Genomic DNA, 16,302 nt, shown 5'->3' with positions numbered 1-16,302 from the left:
ACACCCAGTGTTCCATGCCCTCCATAATACCCACCACCAAGCTCACCCAACCTCCCACACCCCCAACCCTCCAAAACCTTCAGATTGTTTTTCAGGGTCCACAGTCTCTCATGGTTCGTCTCCCCCTCCAATTTCCCCCAGCTCCCTTCTCCTCTCCATCTCCCCATGTCCTCCTTGTTATTTCTTATGCACCATAAATAAGGGAAACCATAAGATAATTAATTCTCTCTGCTTGACTTATTTCACTCAGCATAATCTCTTCCAGTCCCGTCCATGTTGATACAAAAGTTGGGTATTCATCCTTTCTGATGGAGGCATAATACTCCACTGTATATATGGACCTTATCTTCCTTATCCATTCATCCATTGAAGGGTATCTTTGTTCTTTCCATAGTTCCACAGCTATGAACATTGGCCTTTCTTTTCATTACATCTGTATCTTTGGGGTAAATACCCAGTAGTGCAATTGCAGGGTCATAGGGAAGCTCTATTTTTAATTTCTTGAGGAATCTCCACACTGTTTTCCAAAGTGGCCGTACCAACTTGCATTTCCACCAACAGTGTAAGAGGGTTCCCCTTTCTCCACATCCTCTCTGACACACGTTGTTTCCTGTGTTGTTAATTCTGGCTGTTCTAACTGGTGTTAGGTGGTATCTCAATGTGGTTTTGATTTGAATCTCCCTGATGGCTAGTGATGATGAACATTTTGAAAAATATTTAGAAGGCACATCAGACCACCTAAACACACCCAGGACTATGACCAAGACCATGCTATCACTGGGCCTCCTTGTCAATCCCAGGCTGATCTCTTCTTCAAAATGGGACTAAAAAAAAAAAAAAAAAAATACAAGAGCCCTATCTGGTAGCCAGGCCTCTCAGAGGACTGTGTTTGGGTTCCAGCACCATCCCATGGCATCCCTACCCAGTGCAACCTACAGGACTCAGAAATGTTTTCCACAGGCACAATGAGTACCCACACTTGACCATGGTCAGGACACTTTCACAAGGTTCTCTATCCACCGAAGCCAGGCTGGGTCTCCAAAGAGAGCTTAAGAAATGTGTTGTGTGGTACTTCCAATGACTGGCCCTACACAAGATCTCAATAAGTCTGAAGGGACACCTCAGAGTATATCTGACCTGTCTGTAGGGCTCCCTTCTCTGGTGAGAGACATGAAAATATGTGGGGGGCTACATGTGGCAAGCAGTCCCACATGGGAAACTGCCAGGCCTGGGATCCCCTTTTTGGTTCTCACTGGCTCCCCATCTTTCAAGTGGCACTTAGGAATGTTTTGGGAGTGCCTTATATGACTGGGTCCCATGCAGGGCCACAGCTGGGCCATAGGCACCCAATTAAATCCTCTCTGGCCAGGGAATGTTTTGGGAGTGCCTTATATGACTGGGTCCCATGCAGGGCCACAGCTGGGCCATAGGCACCCAATTAAATCCTCTCTGGCCAGCTTGGATCAATCTCTGTTTGCAAGGGGCACCTGGCAACCATGGCCAGGACCAAGATGCCCTGCTGTGGCCCCCATGTCAGTCACAGGCTGATGTCCACCTCGAGAGAGGACATAGAAAATATTTCTGGGGGCACAACCTAGACTTCATATGAGGTACCCTCCCTGGGCAGCCCTTACTGGCCCAGCCAGTACCCATATCCTCCCTAGAGGGATATCCAGATGCCATTCAATGACCACACAGGACCAGGGCATGATCCTCAGTGCCTTCTCAGACCTTCTTTGTGGGTTGTTTCCATCTCAGCCACTGGAGGTGGGTTGAGAAACATTCTTGGGAGGCATCTCTTTACTTTATAGGAATAAGCTCAAGCAGCTTTTTACAGTTAACAGGTTAACAGGAAGGCCGAAGAGGTCAGTCCAGTTCTAGTGTGTTCCCATTTGGGAGACTGGAAGCTGAATGCACGTTCTGAAAAACTTATGCCTCCCTCCAAAGGGTGCAATCACTAGGGTAGGCCTGGGGGTTCTTAGAAGAGTACCATGGGCCTGGCTGTGGCCCTGCCTCAGTACTGCTCTTTGGAGGCACCCTGAAAACATTTCTAAGTTTCTCTCTGGTATGGAAAAGACTGGGCAGGCCACCAAGTTCTTGAAAAGGAGTTTTGATGGGTCCTGGTATTAGGAACTCCACCCAAAAAGTTTCTAATTCCCCCTCCAAAGACCAGGACCAGCTCACTTAGTACAGTGAGGCCTGGGGAGTACACTCTGTCAGCCACAATTCCCATATAAGTCCAGGTCATTGACTTTGTCTCCCCAAAACATTTCCAATTTCCCTTCCAGAGGGAGGCACTGCCTCAGGTTGGTCATGGATGAAGAGAAGGGGATTATATCTCCCCCAAATTTTGTAAGTCCCCTTCAGAAGCCAATACAGACTTGGGTGGGCACGCAGGTCTGTGATAGGTATCCCCAGACTGGCATAGTCTCAAATGCAGCATATTTGACAGAAACACCCTTTAAATATTTCTAAGACCCTTTAAGCAAGCGTGTGGTGGGGAGTGTTGGGACAAGATGGACAAGTAGGGCGAGGATGGCTCTTTTGGCCAGGCTGCAGTCATGCATGGAGCCCAGACTTTGCGTGCACTTCCAGAAAATTTATCTAAGTGCCATTCCAGAGGACAGCACTGATCCAGGTCAGCAAGGAAAAGGTGGCAGTGTGCTTGACTTGTTTGCTGTCCTATCTTCATCTGTACTTCCCAAAATTTCCATGTCCACTATAGAAGGGATGACCAGCAAGGGCCAGCCTTAGAGGTCTACAGAAGGTATCTAGAGCCCTGTGGTATTTTGAGTGGGGCTTAGTCATCTGGGGCACCTCTGAAAATTTTTCCAACTTCCTCTTCAGAAAGAAGACACTGACTCAGGCCAATCAGAGAAGTTCAGGAGAGGGGCTCAGTCTTTAAGAGGTCCAAATTACTGGGAGTAATCTGTGGAAAGTTTTCTAAGACTCCCTCCAAAAGCCAGGACCAACTATCTGGACAAGGAAATGGAGACACATGCAAGTGTGTGTACATACTTTGATTTTTAGAGATGTATGGTAAGCGATTATAGATTTGAGGAGCTAAGAAAAATGCGAACTTCTTACACAGAATTGAGAGTTATAAACATAGAGATGATAGGTGAAACTGGAGTAGAAAAGATTCCCCAGGAAAAGAGTAAAAATCCCCGTCCACAGAACCATTTCTAACACTAAGATTCTCTACTTGTGAGATTTGTGCAATCTCCTGCAGTCCACGTTTTAGGTAGTTGCTATGGTGTCTTGAATGGCACCCCCAAAATTTATATATTGAAATCTTTATGACCAATGTATTAGCAGATTGGGCCTTTGGGAGGTGATCAGGTCATAAGGATGGAGCCCTCATGAATGGGATTAGTGCCTTTATAAAAGAGGCCCCAGTTAGCTCTCTTACCCCTTTTACCACATTGAGGATACATCTAGAAATCTGCTCCAGGAAGAAGGCCCTAACCAACTCCATGCTGACACACTCATCTTGCATTCCAGCCTCCAAAGCTGTGAGAACTATGAGTCACCCAGTTTGTGGTATTTTGTTTCAAGAGCCCCAAAGAATTGACAGTGGTGTATCAGCTTATCCATTACTACAGTAATGCAATATGATAAACCACATAAAAACCCAACAGATCACTAAAAGAAAAAATAGAGGTGTATGTAACAGGTTTCTGGAAAGGTTATATACAATATTTAACAAAAAGTCAGTTCAAAGGTTTTAAATATGAACAAAGACAATACTCCATCTTTGATCAAGAGAGATTATAAAATCGTCTTTGGCTGCTCCCAATCATAGTGGAGCAGCGCTCACTGTCTGCCTCTGCCAGACAAGCCTTTTTGCTGACATCGGCTGTAGTGTGGACCAAGTCGTGTGACATGAGGAGACAGAGTGAAACTGAGAGATCATTAGAGATCACCACTAGAAGGAGAAACTAAAGCTGGGATAAGAATGGGCAACTAACTGGTCACGGGATCTGAAAGGCAGATGCAAATAGGTGCACTGGATGAAAACTAACTGGCTGCTCTCGACATATCGCAAGTTAAACCACAACCAAGGTTTGCCAGAGATGATCAATTATATTATTATTGTTATTATTATTATTAACCTAACGGCTAATTCTTTAAGTACGCTATTTATTATTATCATCATCATTATTATTATTAATCTAACGCCTAACTCTTTCAACACGCTCCTAAACATACCGAGATGAAGCTGGAAAACGCAAACGGGAACCGCCAGCACGTACCAGCGTGCACACTCAACGCCGCAGGAGAGCGAACTCTCGCGACAGCGTCCTGAGCCTCTCGGAGTCGCAAAGCACCGGGAGCGTGAACTCTCGCGAGAACGGGCACAACACTGCCGAGGTGCTTTGCGGTGGGGATTCCGGCAATATGTCTCGGCCGACACTTCCTTGGGGCCAACTGGACCCGCAGCAGGAGCGCGACGTTCGCGAGCTCGTTCGCCATGTGGCGGGCCTTCAGGATGAGGCGGACCCTAACTTCCAGCTCGCCCTGCACTTTGCTTGGTCCAACTTCAGGTGGGGGCGCGGCTCCCGGGCGGAGGCTAGGAACAGGAAGGGATCAAGCAGTATCCAGGGCGCGCGGCCGCGTTTCCCCACCCCCAGCAAAGCTCCCGCGGGCCCTGCTGCTCCCGCAGCAACCTGGTGCCCTAATGCCTCCTGGATCCCTGTCTCTGTGACACAAGCATGCTGAAAGAGTAGGTTGTGGGTTGTCGAGGTCCTTTTCCTTAGAAGCGCGCTTCTGGAGAACGGGTCTGTGTTTGTCTGTTCCTTGCTCCACCAACGCGCTTAGCAAGATACACTGCAGATCATTTTTTGAATGGATTGGTAAGTGAAATTTTAGAGCAGAATAATGGTTACACTCTACTTAACACTGTATTCTTACTGATACCCTATCTCTTCTTGGGCCACTCCAGATTTCTCTTACCTTCGTCTTTTTTTCTTTTTCAAAAACACACAGCATAATTCACTGGATAACTTGTATGTTGTTTACTGTTTGTCTCCTTCACCGCTACCTCCAGCTAGAATCTAAATTCCACGAGGTTAGGAATCTTGGTCTGTTTTGTTCATTTCTTATCCCAACACGTAGAACAGTTCCTGGCACATAGTCCTAAGCCACCCAATAATACAACTTCTAATATAGTTTCTCATGTAATTTTTCAAGATTTATCTGGTTTAGATATTTAGGTGAAGTCAGAGCTCTTATTTTTATTTATGGAAGTTGTCTACTGTCATGATCATTATCTTTAATGGAAGTATTTCTAAAAGAATGTTCATTGTTAATATTCTGCCTGTTTAATTTCAGTAGAAGTCTTTTTCTTTTTTAATGAAGATTTTATTTATTTATTTGTCAGAAAGAGAGCACAAGTAGGGGAGCAGCAGGCAGAGGGAGAAGCAGGCTCCCCCTGAGCATGGAGCACAATGAGGAGGAATTTCATCCCAGAACCCTGAGATCATGACCTGAGCTGAAGGCAGGTGCTCTACTGAGTGAGCCATCTAGGCGTCACTTACAGTAGAAATCTTGAATAATAAACAGTTTTTCAGTATCTGTAATCTTGAATATCAGCCTTAACAATCATACATACAGCACCTACTTGGTTTATAATGAGAACAATTAGTCTAAAAGCTCACCAAGTTTCTAAAATAATAAGCTCAATTCTTAAGTGTAACCTATAACTGTCTAAATAGGTCATGTAAGATGGAAATTTAAGTTCTATATCCCAAATAATTTCTCTTTTAATTAATTTCTCAATGGCATTAAGTAGATGGACATGATTTCAGACTTGGGAGAGACATTAGAATTTACTATCTCCTTTTACACATTGAGAAACTAAAGATAAAAAAAAGAAACTAAATAATAGGTTGAATTGGTGTTCTATTCAGCCATTTACTGTGAAAGAATTAAGTATATTATTTAGTATGCAAATTCTTTTAAATACAGATTGTTGTCTTTGATACTAAAAAATGGAAGAGTTGAGCTATATTACAATTTTATAATGCTTTAATCCATCAGAAAAATGAACTATTCATGTTTGGTTTTATTTTTTTAAATTGTGGCCATGTTCTAGGCCCTAGAAATTCAGGTAAGTGAGATCCAGCTTCTATCCTAAAGGAAAACCAAGACAAAAGTTAATTACATACAATGTAGAATAGGAGTTTTTAACCTGAGAGCCTGAAGATAGAATTCGGATGTTATGAATAGGGACAAGAAAAAAATTAACACTAACCTCTAACTAAAAATTAGCATTTTCTTAAATTATGAATGAAAGCAACAAGCGATACTGGTTTACCTATGACTGTGTCAAATGTAGAAATCACATAGTTCACATCACAAAGTTGTGGCAGATGTTTCTAAATATTTTTTACTACTACATTAATGATAGTTATGGATCTATTGCTAGATCTTGTTATTTAATGCTTTAATAAATATGTATCTTACTATATCAGCAAACTTTAAAAAATATTTCACAACTATATTTCAGTATACTTGGTTTTCTTTGTATCTCATTTTATTATTTAAAAACATTATTCTGAGAAGGGATCCTTAAACTTCTGTGGGTTTCACTATGGCATAAAAAGATTAGGAACCCCTGCTATAGAATGTGCTGTGCTGGTCTTATATACAGGGCATTATGGGAAGATAAGGAAATCAGAGGACAAAGGAGGCTAAAGATAACATGTGCTTGAGCAGTCTCTAAGACCACTGAGTGGCTGTTTGCCTGGATGGTAGAGGTAATAGGAGGAGAGAGGCACTCCTGGAAGTAATATTGCTGAATATAGTATATCTGTAGGGATATGTAGGGCTCTATGACTAATCCACTTAGGTATATGACAAGATTCATATAAGAATTGCATTTTATCTTTTAGATTTCATCGTTTCTTGGATGTTAACAGCCACAAAGTGGAAAAGACAATAGAAGGGTAAGTTAGTTTCATATGTATATTCAGATGTATATTCAGGAATATATGCATTTACTTGTAGATCTTTTTATTAATGTAAGTTTTTAACTATTGGTTTATTTTTTAATATATTTTAGAATTTATGAAAAATTCATCATTCATTCTGATCTCAGCAAAGCTGCTAGTTGGAAGAGATTAACTGAAGAATTTCTAAATGCATCACTTCTGAGCATAAAGGAAACAAAGGTATGCATTATATTGTGATATCTATGTATTATACTGTTTCAAATCTATTATCATCACGTTTTTTCTGTTAACTATTTAAACATTCATTCTGCTTTATAATTATCTGCTAATTGGAGCAGAACCTTCTGGAAATTGACTTAAGCATTGTCATCAAACCCAGTGTTGAAAAAGCATGTTTTTGTTTAAGGTTCCTTAGCTGAACCTTCTCTGGAAATTGAGATAGAGATCAGCACAAATAATAGTACCATCTGGCTGTCTTAAAACTTTTAAATGGCTTTTCAGCACTTGGTAATAATAACTACTTATGTAATGCTAACCAAATGCCATGTACTATCCTAAGCACATTCATGTTCACTTTTGGGTCTCTAAGATCACCCTTAGATGTGATGATTCAGTAAAAGGATTCACAGAACTTTAAAAATGCTGCTATCATCACTGTTAGGTTTTTTATAGTAAAAGGATATGGACTTAAAAATAATCAAAGGTACAAGATACATAGAATAAAGTTCAGAAGAAACCAGGTATAAGCTTCCAGGTGTGCCTTCCCCGTAGAGTTGCATGAGGATGCACTTAATTCTCCCAGTGATAACATATGACAACATGTGCAAAGTGTGCAAACTAAGGAAGTTCATCTGAGCCTTGGTGTCTAGCATCTTGGTTGGGGGTCATTCACATGGATGTGCAGTGCACATGCGGCTGATCATAGCTTTTCAGTCTCCAGCCCCCCAGAGGTCAAACCAAGGTCCTCAGGCATAAGAAAATGCGTTCATGTAAGTCACATTGTTAGTATAAGCTAACTAGTCAAATTGATGCTACATGGCCCAAAGCCTCAGGCATACAGAAACACTCTTCTCAGGAGGCTATTTCAAGAGCTCAGAGGTTATCTCTCAGGAGCTAGTCAAGGGCCAGTCCTAACGACCTTTGAGATGTTCAGAGTTTGGGCAACTCAGGCATCCTGAGTAAACCCTTTATTGTGCACATCTATTAATTCATCCTCACAATAAATACTGTGAGGTATTCTATAATCATTAGGGTTTCCCTTTGTCTGTACTGTGGGAAGTGGTAAAGAAGAGAGCTTCCTTCTTCATAAGGAAGAGAGCTTTAGATAATTTTTGAAACTGTCTATCAATTTAGGGAAAGGCTATAAAAATACTTCTGGAAAAGAGAGTTGCATAGAGCTCTGAATCCATGCCCTAAAGATTAGAAATACATTTCTGTGTATTATTCATGCAAGGACCACTTTTAAAGAGAAGGTAAATCTTTTTTAGATCTTTTCTTGATTTATTTTATATAGCTCCTGGGGTAGACTTTAGACTTTAGGATTTACTAATTTAAACCCTATGACACCATAATATTAATTTTTAAAAAATGGCAGGTCACCTGGGTGGCTCAGTCGATTAGGCATCCAACTTTTTTTTTTTTTTTTAATGTTCAGTTGACCACTGTGTAGTACATAATTAGTTTTGATGTAGTGTTCGTTGATTCATTAGTTTAAGTATAACATGCAGTGCTCATCACAGCACATGCCCTCCTTAATACCCATCACCCTGGTATCCCTTCCTGCAACCCTGCTCCCCTCTGAAAACTGTGGATTGTTTCTTGGGATCATAGTCTCTCATGTTTCATCTCCCTCTCTGATTTCTCCCCTTTTGGATTTTCCTCCCTTCCTCTATGGCCCTCTGTGCTATTGCTTATGTTCCATGTAAGAATGAAACCATATGTTAATTGTCTTTCTCAGCTTACTTACTTCACTTAACATAATCCTCTCCAGTTCCATCCATGTCCATGCAAATGATAGATATTCATCGTTTCTGATGGCTAAGTAGTATTCTATTGTTATATGTACCACATCTTCTTTATGCATTCATCTGTTAAAGGGCATCTCAGCTCCTTCCACGGTTTGGCTATTGTGGACATTGCTGCTATGAACATTGGGGTGCAGGTGCCCCTTCTTTTCACTACATCTGTATCTTTAGGGTAAGTACCTACTAGATCAACTAGTGGGTCATAGGGTCACTCTATTTGTAACATTTTGGGGAACCTCCATACTGTTTTCCAGAGAGGCTGTACCAGCTTGCATTCCCACCAGCAGTGTAAAAGGGTTCCCCTTTCTCCACATCCTCGCCAACAATTTGTGTCCTGTTTTGTTAATTTTTGCCATTCTAACTGGTGTAAGGTGGTATCTCATTGTGGTTTTGATTTGTATTTGCCTGATGGCTAGTGATGTTGAACATTTCTTCATGTGTCTGTGTAGCCATTCATATGTCTTTTTTTTTTTTTAAGATTTTATTTTTATTTATTTGAGAGAGAGACAGTGAGAGAGAGCATGAGCTAGGAGAAGGTCAGAGGGAGAAGCAGACTCCCCACGGACCTGGGAGCCTGATGTGGGACTCGATCCCGGGATTCCGGGATCATGACCTGAGCCAAAGGCAGTCGTCCAACCAACTGAGCCACCCAGGCGTCCCCATATGTCTTTTTTTGGAGAAGTGTCTGTTCATGTCTTCTGCCCTTTTTTGACTGGGTTATTTATTTTTGAGTGTGAGTTTGAAAAGTTAATTAGAGATCTTGGATATGAGCCCTTTACGTGTAATGTGATTTGCAAATATCTTCTCCCATTCCATAGGCTGCCTCTTAGTTTTGTTGAGTGTTTCCTTTGCTGGGCAGAAGCTTTTTATCTTGGTGAAGTCCCAACAGTTCATTTTTGCTTTTGTTTCCCTTGCCTTTGAAGACGTGTCTTGGAAGAAGTTACTGTGGCCGATGTCAAAGAGGTAACTGCCAGTGTTCTCTAGGATTTTGATGGATTCCTGTCTCACATTGAAGTCTTTCATCTATTTACAGTTTATCTTTGTATATGGTGTGAGGCAATGGTCCAATTTTATTCTTCTATGTGTAACTGTCCAATTTTCCCAGTACCATTTATTGAAGAGACTGACTTTTTTCCATTGGATATTTTATCCTGATTTATCAAAGATTAGTTGACCATAGAGTTGAGGGTCCATATCTGGAGGCTCTGTTCTGTTCCCTTGGTCTATGTGTCTGTTTTTGTGCCAATACCATGCTGTCTTTGTGATCACAACTTTGTAATATAGTTTGAAGTCAGGCAATGTGATGCCCCCAGGTGTGGTTTTCTTTTTCATCCTTCCCTTGGTGATTCGGCATCTTTTTTGATTTCATACAAACATTAGGTTTGTTTGTTCTAGCTCTTTGAAAAATGCCAATGGTATTTTAATAGGGATGGCATTGGAAGTGTAAATTGCTGTGGGGAGGATAGATATTTTCACAAAGTTTATTCTTCCAATCCATGAGCATGGAATATTTTTCCATCATTTTGTGTCTTCCTCAATTTCTTTCATCAATGTTCTGTATTTCTAGAGTACTGGCCCATATACAGAACCCTTTCTGGTATGCCATGTGTCTGTGGACAGGTCTGACATTATTCTGACGTTCCTTCCTCTGTACATAAGGAATCTCTTCCCCCTAACTGTGCTTAGGGTGGCTTCCTTGGTTCCAAGATTTGTGAGTTTTGGTATTACATGCGGGGGCATTGGTCTGTTCTTCCCAATCTTAGGAGGCGTCCTCTCTGCTTCTAGGACACAAATGCTTCTTTCCTTCCCCAGATTAGGGAACTTCTCAGCTACGATTTGCTCCAATATATCTTCTAGTCTTCTCTCTCTCTTCACCCCCGCCCCAGGGATCCCCAAAATCGTGACATTAATGGCGTCATTGATTTCTCTAAGTCTGTTCTCATGGATTTTAAGCTGTTGATTCCAGACCTCCTCCTGTTCCTTCCTATCAGTTTATCTTCTAGATCACTAATTTGTTCTTCTGCCTCATTTACCCTAGCAATTAGAGTATCTATTATAGACTCTTTCTCATTCATAGCATTTTTAAGTTCAGCCTGATTAGCTGTCATTTCTGCCCTTAGAGATCTGTGTTGCCATCAGTGGTTTTCTCAATGCTGACTATCGTCTTCATAATTGTTACCATGAAGGCTATTTCAAACATCTTGCTTATATCCATATCCATTAGATCTGCAGGAAAGGCCATTGTGTCTGTTTCTTTTTTTTTTCCTTTCTTTTCTTTTTTTTGTTTGTCATTCTGTTGAGTGGTGGTTGAGGGGATATATGGAGTTGAAAATATCAACTACAACCCAGGCAAGGTGCACTCTGGTAAAATGTGGAGCAATCAGAAGCCTATCAAAAAAACCCAGCCAAATGAAACCCAAGAATAAGATTTATAAAGTTCAAAAAAAGGGGGGGATGGTGAGGTGAAGGGGGCTATAATCTCTCAGTCGAGGTAGGGTGTTTCAGTTCTTCCTGGGTGTATTTTTGTTCTCTTTGTTAGAGAGCACTACTTCCCAGAGTTACAGGGAGATTAAAAAAGGTAGTACTGAATAGGGAAAAAAGGACTACATGGAAGCTTATATCCCTATATATAAAAAAAGAAAAAGTATGGGTGTGAAAAAGTACAAGTTAAAAATTACTATGAAATATGTTGTATTAAACATCTAGTTGGAATGATAAGTAGGTAAAAAGAAAAAAAAAAAAAACAGAAGAATCATGAGAAAGAATTTTTTAAAAATTATATCTAAGAAATACACAGGCTATGAGGCAAGACCAGTGCTCAATATACTATTTTCCCCTGGTTTTGGGTTTTACAGGGTTTTTTTGTTTGTTTTGTTTTCTTTTCTTTCTTTTTTTTTTTTTAATTTCTTTTCAGCGTAACAGAATTCATTGTTTTTGCACCACACCCAGTGCTCCATGCAATATGTGCCCTCCTTAATACCCACCACCTTGCTCCCCCAACCTCCCACCTCCCGCCCCTTCAAAACCCTCAGGTTGTTTTTCAGAGTCCATAGTCTCTCACGGTTCACCTCCCCTTCTAATTTCCCTCAACTCCCTTCTCCTCTCCATCTCCCTATATCCTCCATGCTATTTGTTATGCTCCACAAATAAATGAAACCATATGATAATTGACTCTCTCTGCTTGACTTATTTCACTCAGCATAATCTCCTCCAGTCCCGTCCATGGTTTTACAGTTTTGGAGGACCCTCAGGTTGTCTTCCTCTTGTTCTTCCAGCTTGTCTTCTGGGGAAGGGGTCTGCCACATTATTTTTCAGGCAATCCTGCTTGGGAGGAGTTGCCCTGCCCCCATCAAGGGTTTGGGCTCTGTGGAAACTGGTGTTTTGGGCTTTTGTTCTCTGATGGCTTTTGTTCTCTGGCTTTTGTACCTTTTCAAGGGGTCAGAGCAAAGGAAAATGTCTGCATCCAGACCTCTGCCGCAGAGGAGAGAAGCCACAGTCTGATCCTCTCTGAATCCTCTGGAACACACAGTTTCCCCCTCTGTAAGCGCCACTGAAAACTGCAGCCTCCCATAGGTGGTACACGTCCCCAACGATCCTCTCATGGTTGACCCAGGCCCCCAGTTCCCTCTGCCCCTTGTGCCTCCAAAACCTTGAGTGATCCCAGTCTGGGCAGGTGGCAGCAGCTAGCCCCCAGGTCTGTGCTGGGTCCTCTTGGGCATGGGCAGTCACAGAACCGGTGGTGGTGGTAGGCCCCTTGGGTCTGCGGACACAGCTGCAGCTGCCCAGGTCTGACATTTTCCCCTTAAGCTCCTAGATTCTGTTTAGGTGCTGTTATCAAGTCCTTCCCATGCCACCACCACTGCTCTGGAAGCTGTCACTGGTCCCCAGGCACAGGACACTTTTACACTGGGGTATTGCTTTCCAGTGGCTAGCTTCTGGTAGCTCCCTCCCCTTTCTGTTTATCCTCTGACATCTACCCATGCAGTCACAATTCTGTCCTTCATACCTCTTGACTGATGATCCTCTGCCCTCCTAGAGATCCAGACACATAATCTTATGTCTCAGGCTAATTTCATGGATGTTCAGAGTGGCTTGGTAGATAATCTAGCTAAATTCAGGGGACTGGTTGAAACGGAGTCCCCCACTCCTCTGCCATCTTGCCTAGCCCAGGTAAAGCATTTTTGACATGTTTTTTATGTGTACACATTTGAACTCTAAAAAAGGTTTAGAGTAGGATTTATTTAGATACAATTCACATTTTCTCAAACTAGAAAAAATATTGGGGACATAATTGACAAGAGGTTATCTTTTCTTAAACTACCTTTGAAAGCTCTCACCAACCTCAGTGATTCATATCTTCATTTTTTGTTTTAAAGACAGATGCACATTATTCCATACTGTCACTTCTTCTGTGTCTATCTGATTCTCCTTCAAACAGCAATTATGTGGAAACACCAAGAGATAAAGAAGTGGGTATGTTGCCAAATGTTTAATATATAACAAAAGTGGAATTGTTTTTTATTATTTATCAGACATTTTATAAAACTTGTAAAAATTTCTCTTGCTTTGGATACACTTGCAAATTGTATTACAAATTTGTATTGCAAATTGTACAAATTTGTATTGCAAACAATTTATATTGCAAATTGTATCACAAATTGCATATTACAAATAATTTAAAATTTTAAGTTCTGACTTTAAACTAGTTTTGATTATATAGAGAAAAATCACTTTGAAGATAAAGTTAAATTTTAAAATGTATTAGAATATTAATTTATTGAGTGTTTCAGTATTTTTGAACTTTGTCATCTCCTGGGTGCATTTTATTTTGAGTTTTGTTAGACTTTTTCCCTATAGTTTGGGGGTCTTTTCCCCCACATGTTTGTGATAATGCTGATAAAATTTTTCTGTTACATTTTAGAAAAGAAAGATGATTTTGACTGGGGAAAATACTTGATGGAAGGTGAAGAAATTGATCTTGGTCCAAATGTAGACACACCAGTAAGTGGCAATAGTTTTGTTATTGAAAATATAAATATATCCCAAGGGGTATATTATTTTTGTGTCTCCTTCCACCCTAGAGCAACTTAACTAAAGCAAAAACACTCTTCACTAAATTAGAGTAGTTTATTATCAAAGATTTATTAAGATTTTGCACTGAATCAATAGTACTAGGAAGCTGAATGGAATGAAAGTAAGTATCCTTGAAGGAGTATCTTTTAACCTTGGAGGCTTTGCCACCAAAAATAATTCCAGGCTATCATAGTAATTTTCAACACATTTAGAAAGAAGTGTCATTAGGTGTAGTTTTTGCTTTTTTTCTGAAACTTTATTAATCTTTTCATCTAAATAGCTCTAGTCACCATACATTCTTAAGAGTAAGATGTATTCCCTTTTTAATCAGAATTGGTCTGAAGACAGTGAAGATGAAGATGGTCAACATCCCTTAAGTAGAGAAGACTCTGGGATTCAGGTGGACAGGACACCGTTAGAAGAACAAGATCAAAACAGAAAACTGGGGCCTTGTGTCAGCTGGAAAGGTACTGTGTATTCTCAGATGCATCATTTTCTTATGGTAGTACAAGCACGCTTTGAGAATCAGTTCTGTGTGATTTAAGATATGAAAAGCTCTGCCATCCTCATAAATCTTTTTAAACCATTAGTAGATCTGTAATGTCTAAGAAGTGGCACTACAAAATTAATGTTGAAGTGATTTAGAGTGAAATTCTGTTCTTTTTTTTTTTATAGTTCTGAGAACTTTACTAATCCTAAATATTTCAGTTTGTTTTTTATTGGAGGAGGGTTGACTTTGCTAAAGTTAGTAACCAAATAAAAAGAAAAAAGATTGGTACAATTGAATTTTAAATTGCAATGTTTGAGTTTTAGTGAAGAACTGTGAATGGGTAGACTCTAGAAAGAATTGGAAGCAACCTCAGAGATTAGATTATCTAATCCTACTCCTCCTTTTGTAGGTAAGGAAACAAAGTCCTAGTGACATTGGTATTTCTATGATCATGTAGCTGTGAAACTAACCCCAGAAGCTGGGATATGTAACCGGACTGATCACTGAACTCGAACCTTGCTAAATAGACAAAGTATTTAAAGCTGATTTAGCATCCTAATGATTTTCTGGCTTATTTTTTCTATCCTTTCCTTTTTAATTTTTGTATCAGGCCTTTATGGCAGAGTGTGGCCATTATTAGTCTATGCAGGAACTTTTAGTTTGGTTTATGTCATCTGTTCTGCTATTTCTGATTCTTGCTCCCCATTCCCTTTCTTGGCTAGCCCAGTTCTAGGTGCCTGTTGTAATGCATTTGATACCTGTGTTCTCACACAAGTCACATTCTTATAAAATACACTCTGTTGGTCGGTGCTTTCTGTTTTAAAATTATGTACTGGTATTATTCCATGTGCAGACTTTGTTCTATTATTTATCTCTGTTTTAAATCTGCCTCTGTCAACTCTGTGAACATCTCTTCTGTTACCCCAACTGCTGTATAGGTTTCTGCAATTTGCAGTACCACATTTAAATTATCACTTCCCTGTGGACAGTCCCTGAGCTGCTTTTGCCCCCTCTACCTAGTGCCATGTCCATTATGGACTTGGCCTACAGTCTACTCCCTACTTGGTAAGATCCACCTCTCTGATTTGGGCTGTTTTTGTTTTAATTTGCATTTGTCTGAGTGTTCAGGATAAGTACTTGTGGCTCCTAGGTCCTTCAGTCTTGCCCCTTCTGTGAAGTTCCCATTGATACCCTCTGCCTGTTTTCTTTTGGGTTTCATGATTTCCTTCCCAACCCCATCCTTCAGAGTTTGTTGTATGTCTAGATATTAATTCCTAGGTGTAGACATTGCAGTTATCTGGTCACCTTACTATTAACATTTTTCATGAGATACTTCAAACAAAATCTGTGATATTTTTCACTATTTTGTTGTACTCAGACCTGTAAATTTTTTCATGATACGGTAAACATTTAGGTCTTGATATTTTTTTCTACAAAAACATTCTCTTGTATTTTTCTTCTGTTTGTTTTTTTATAGATTCTGTTTAGGTCTTTAGTGACCAGCAGGTCCACTTTTACATATGAACTGAGATTAAAGGGTCTAACTTACCTTTCTCCAATATCATGAGCCAGTTTTCCCAGAAGCATCTAGTAAATAACCCATTCTATCCACACTGTTCTGTGATTCTATTATTATACAACAAATTTTCATATATATATGTATTTCTGAACACTGTGTCTCTCCCTTCAGTCTGAGTTGCTGAGGAACAGCATGTTTTTGTTTATATGGCTTTATAATAATGTATTGCAACACAAGAAG

The 16,302-nt window shown here is 40.3% G+C and overlaps 1 protein-coding gene across 3 annotated transcripts in view; it reads left to right on the top strand.

The window, feature by feature from the left end:
* Positions 1–4,292: 4,292 nt before the first annotated feature.
* Positions 4,293–16,302, top strand: part of TUBGCP5 (tubulin gamma complex associated protein 5) — a 91,617-nt gene continuing 79,607 nt past the window's right edge. For 2 of the 3 annotated variants that reach the window (XM_047737404.1, XM_047737403.1), the window contains exons 1-6: positions 4,296–4,547; positions 6,897–6,950; positions 7,067–7,175; positions 13,357–13,453; positions 13,902–13,981; positions 14,385–14,520. In XM_047737404.1, the coding sequence (XP_047593360.1) occupies positions 4,402–4,547; positions 6,897–6,950; positions 7,067–7,175; positions 13,357–13,453; positions 13,902–13,981; positions 14,385–14,520 (622 nt within the window). In that variant the 5' untranslated portion in view covers positions 4,296–4,401. Of the gene's footprint in view, positions 4,548–6,896; positions 6,951–7,066; positions 7,176–13,356; positions 13,454–13,901; positions 13,982–14,384; positions 14,521–16,302 lie in introns of all 3 variants that reach the window. The other variant, XM_047737405.1, reaches the window with a different exon arrangement.

This window comes from Lutra lutra, chromosome 7, assembly GCF_902655055.1.
Source record: "Lutra lutra chromosome 7, mLutLut1.2, whole genome shotgun sequence".
Lineage (NCBI taxonomy): Eukaryota > Metazoa > Chordata > Mammalia > Carnivora > Mustelidae > Lutra > Lutra lutra.
The sequence above is the reverse complement of the archived record's forward strand: the minus strand, read 5'-3'. Positions and strand labels throughout refer to the sequence as shown.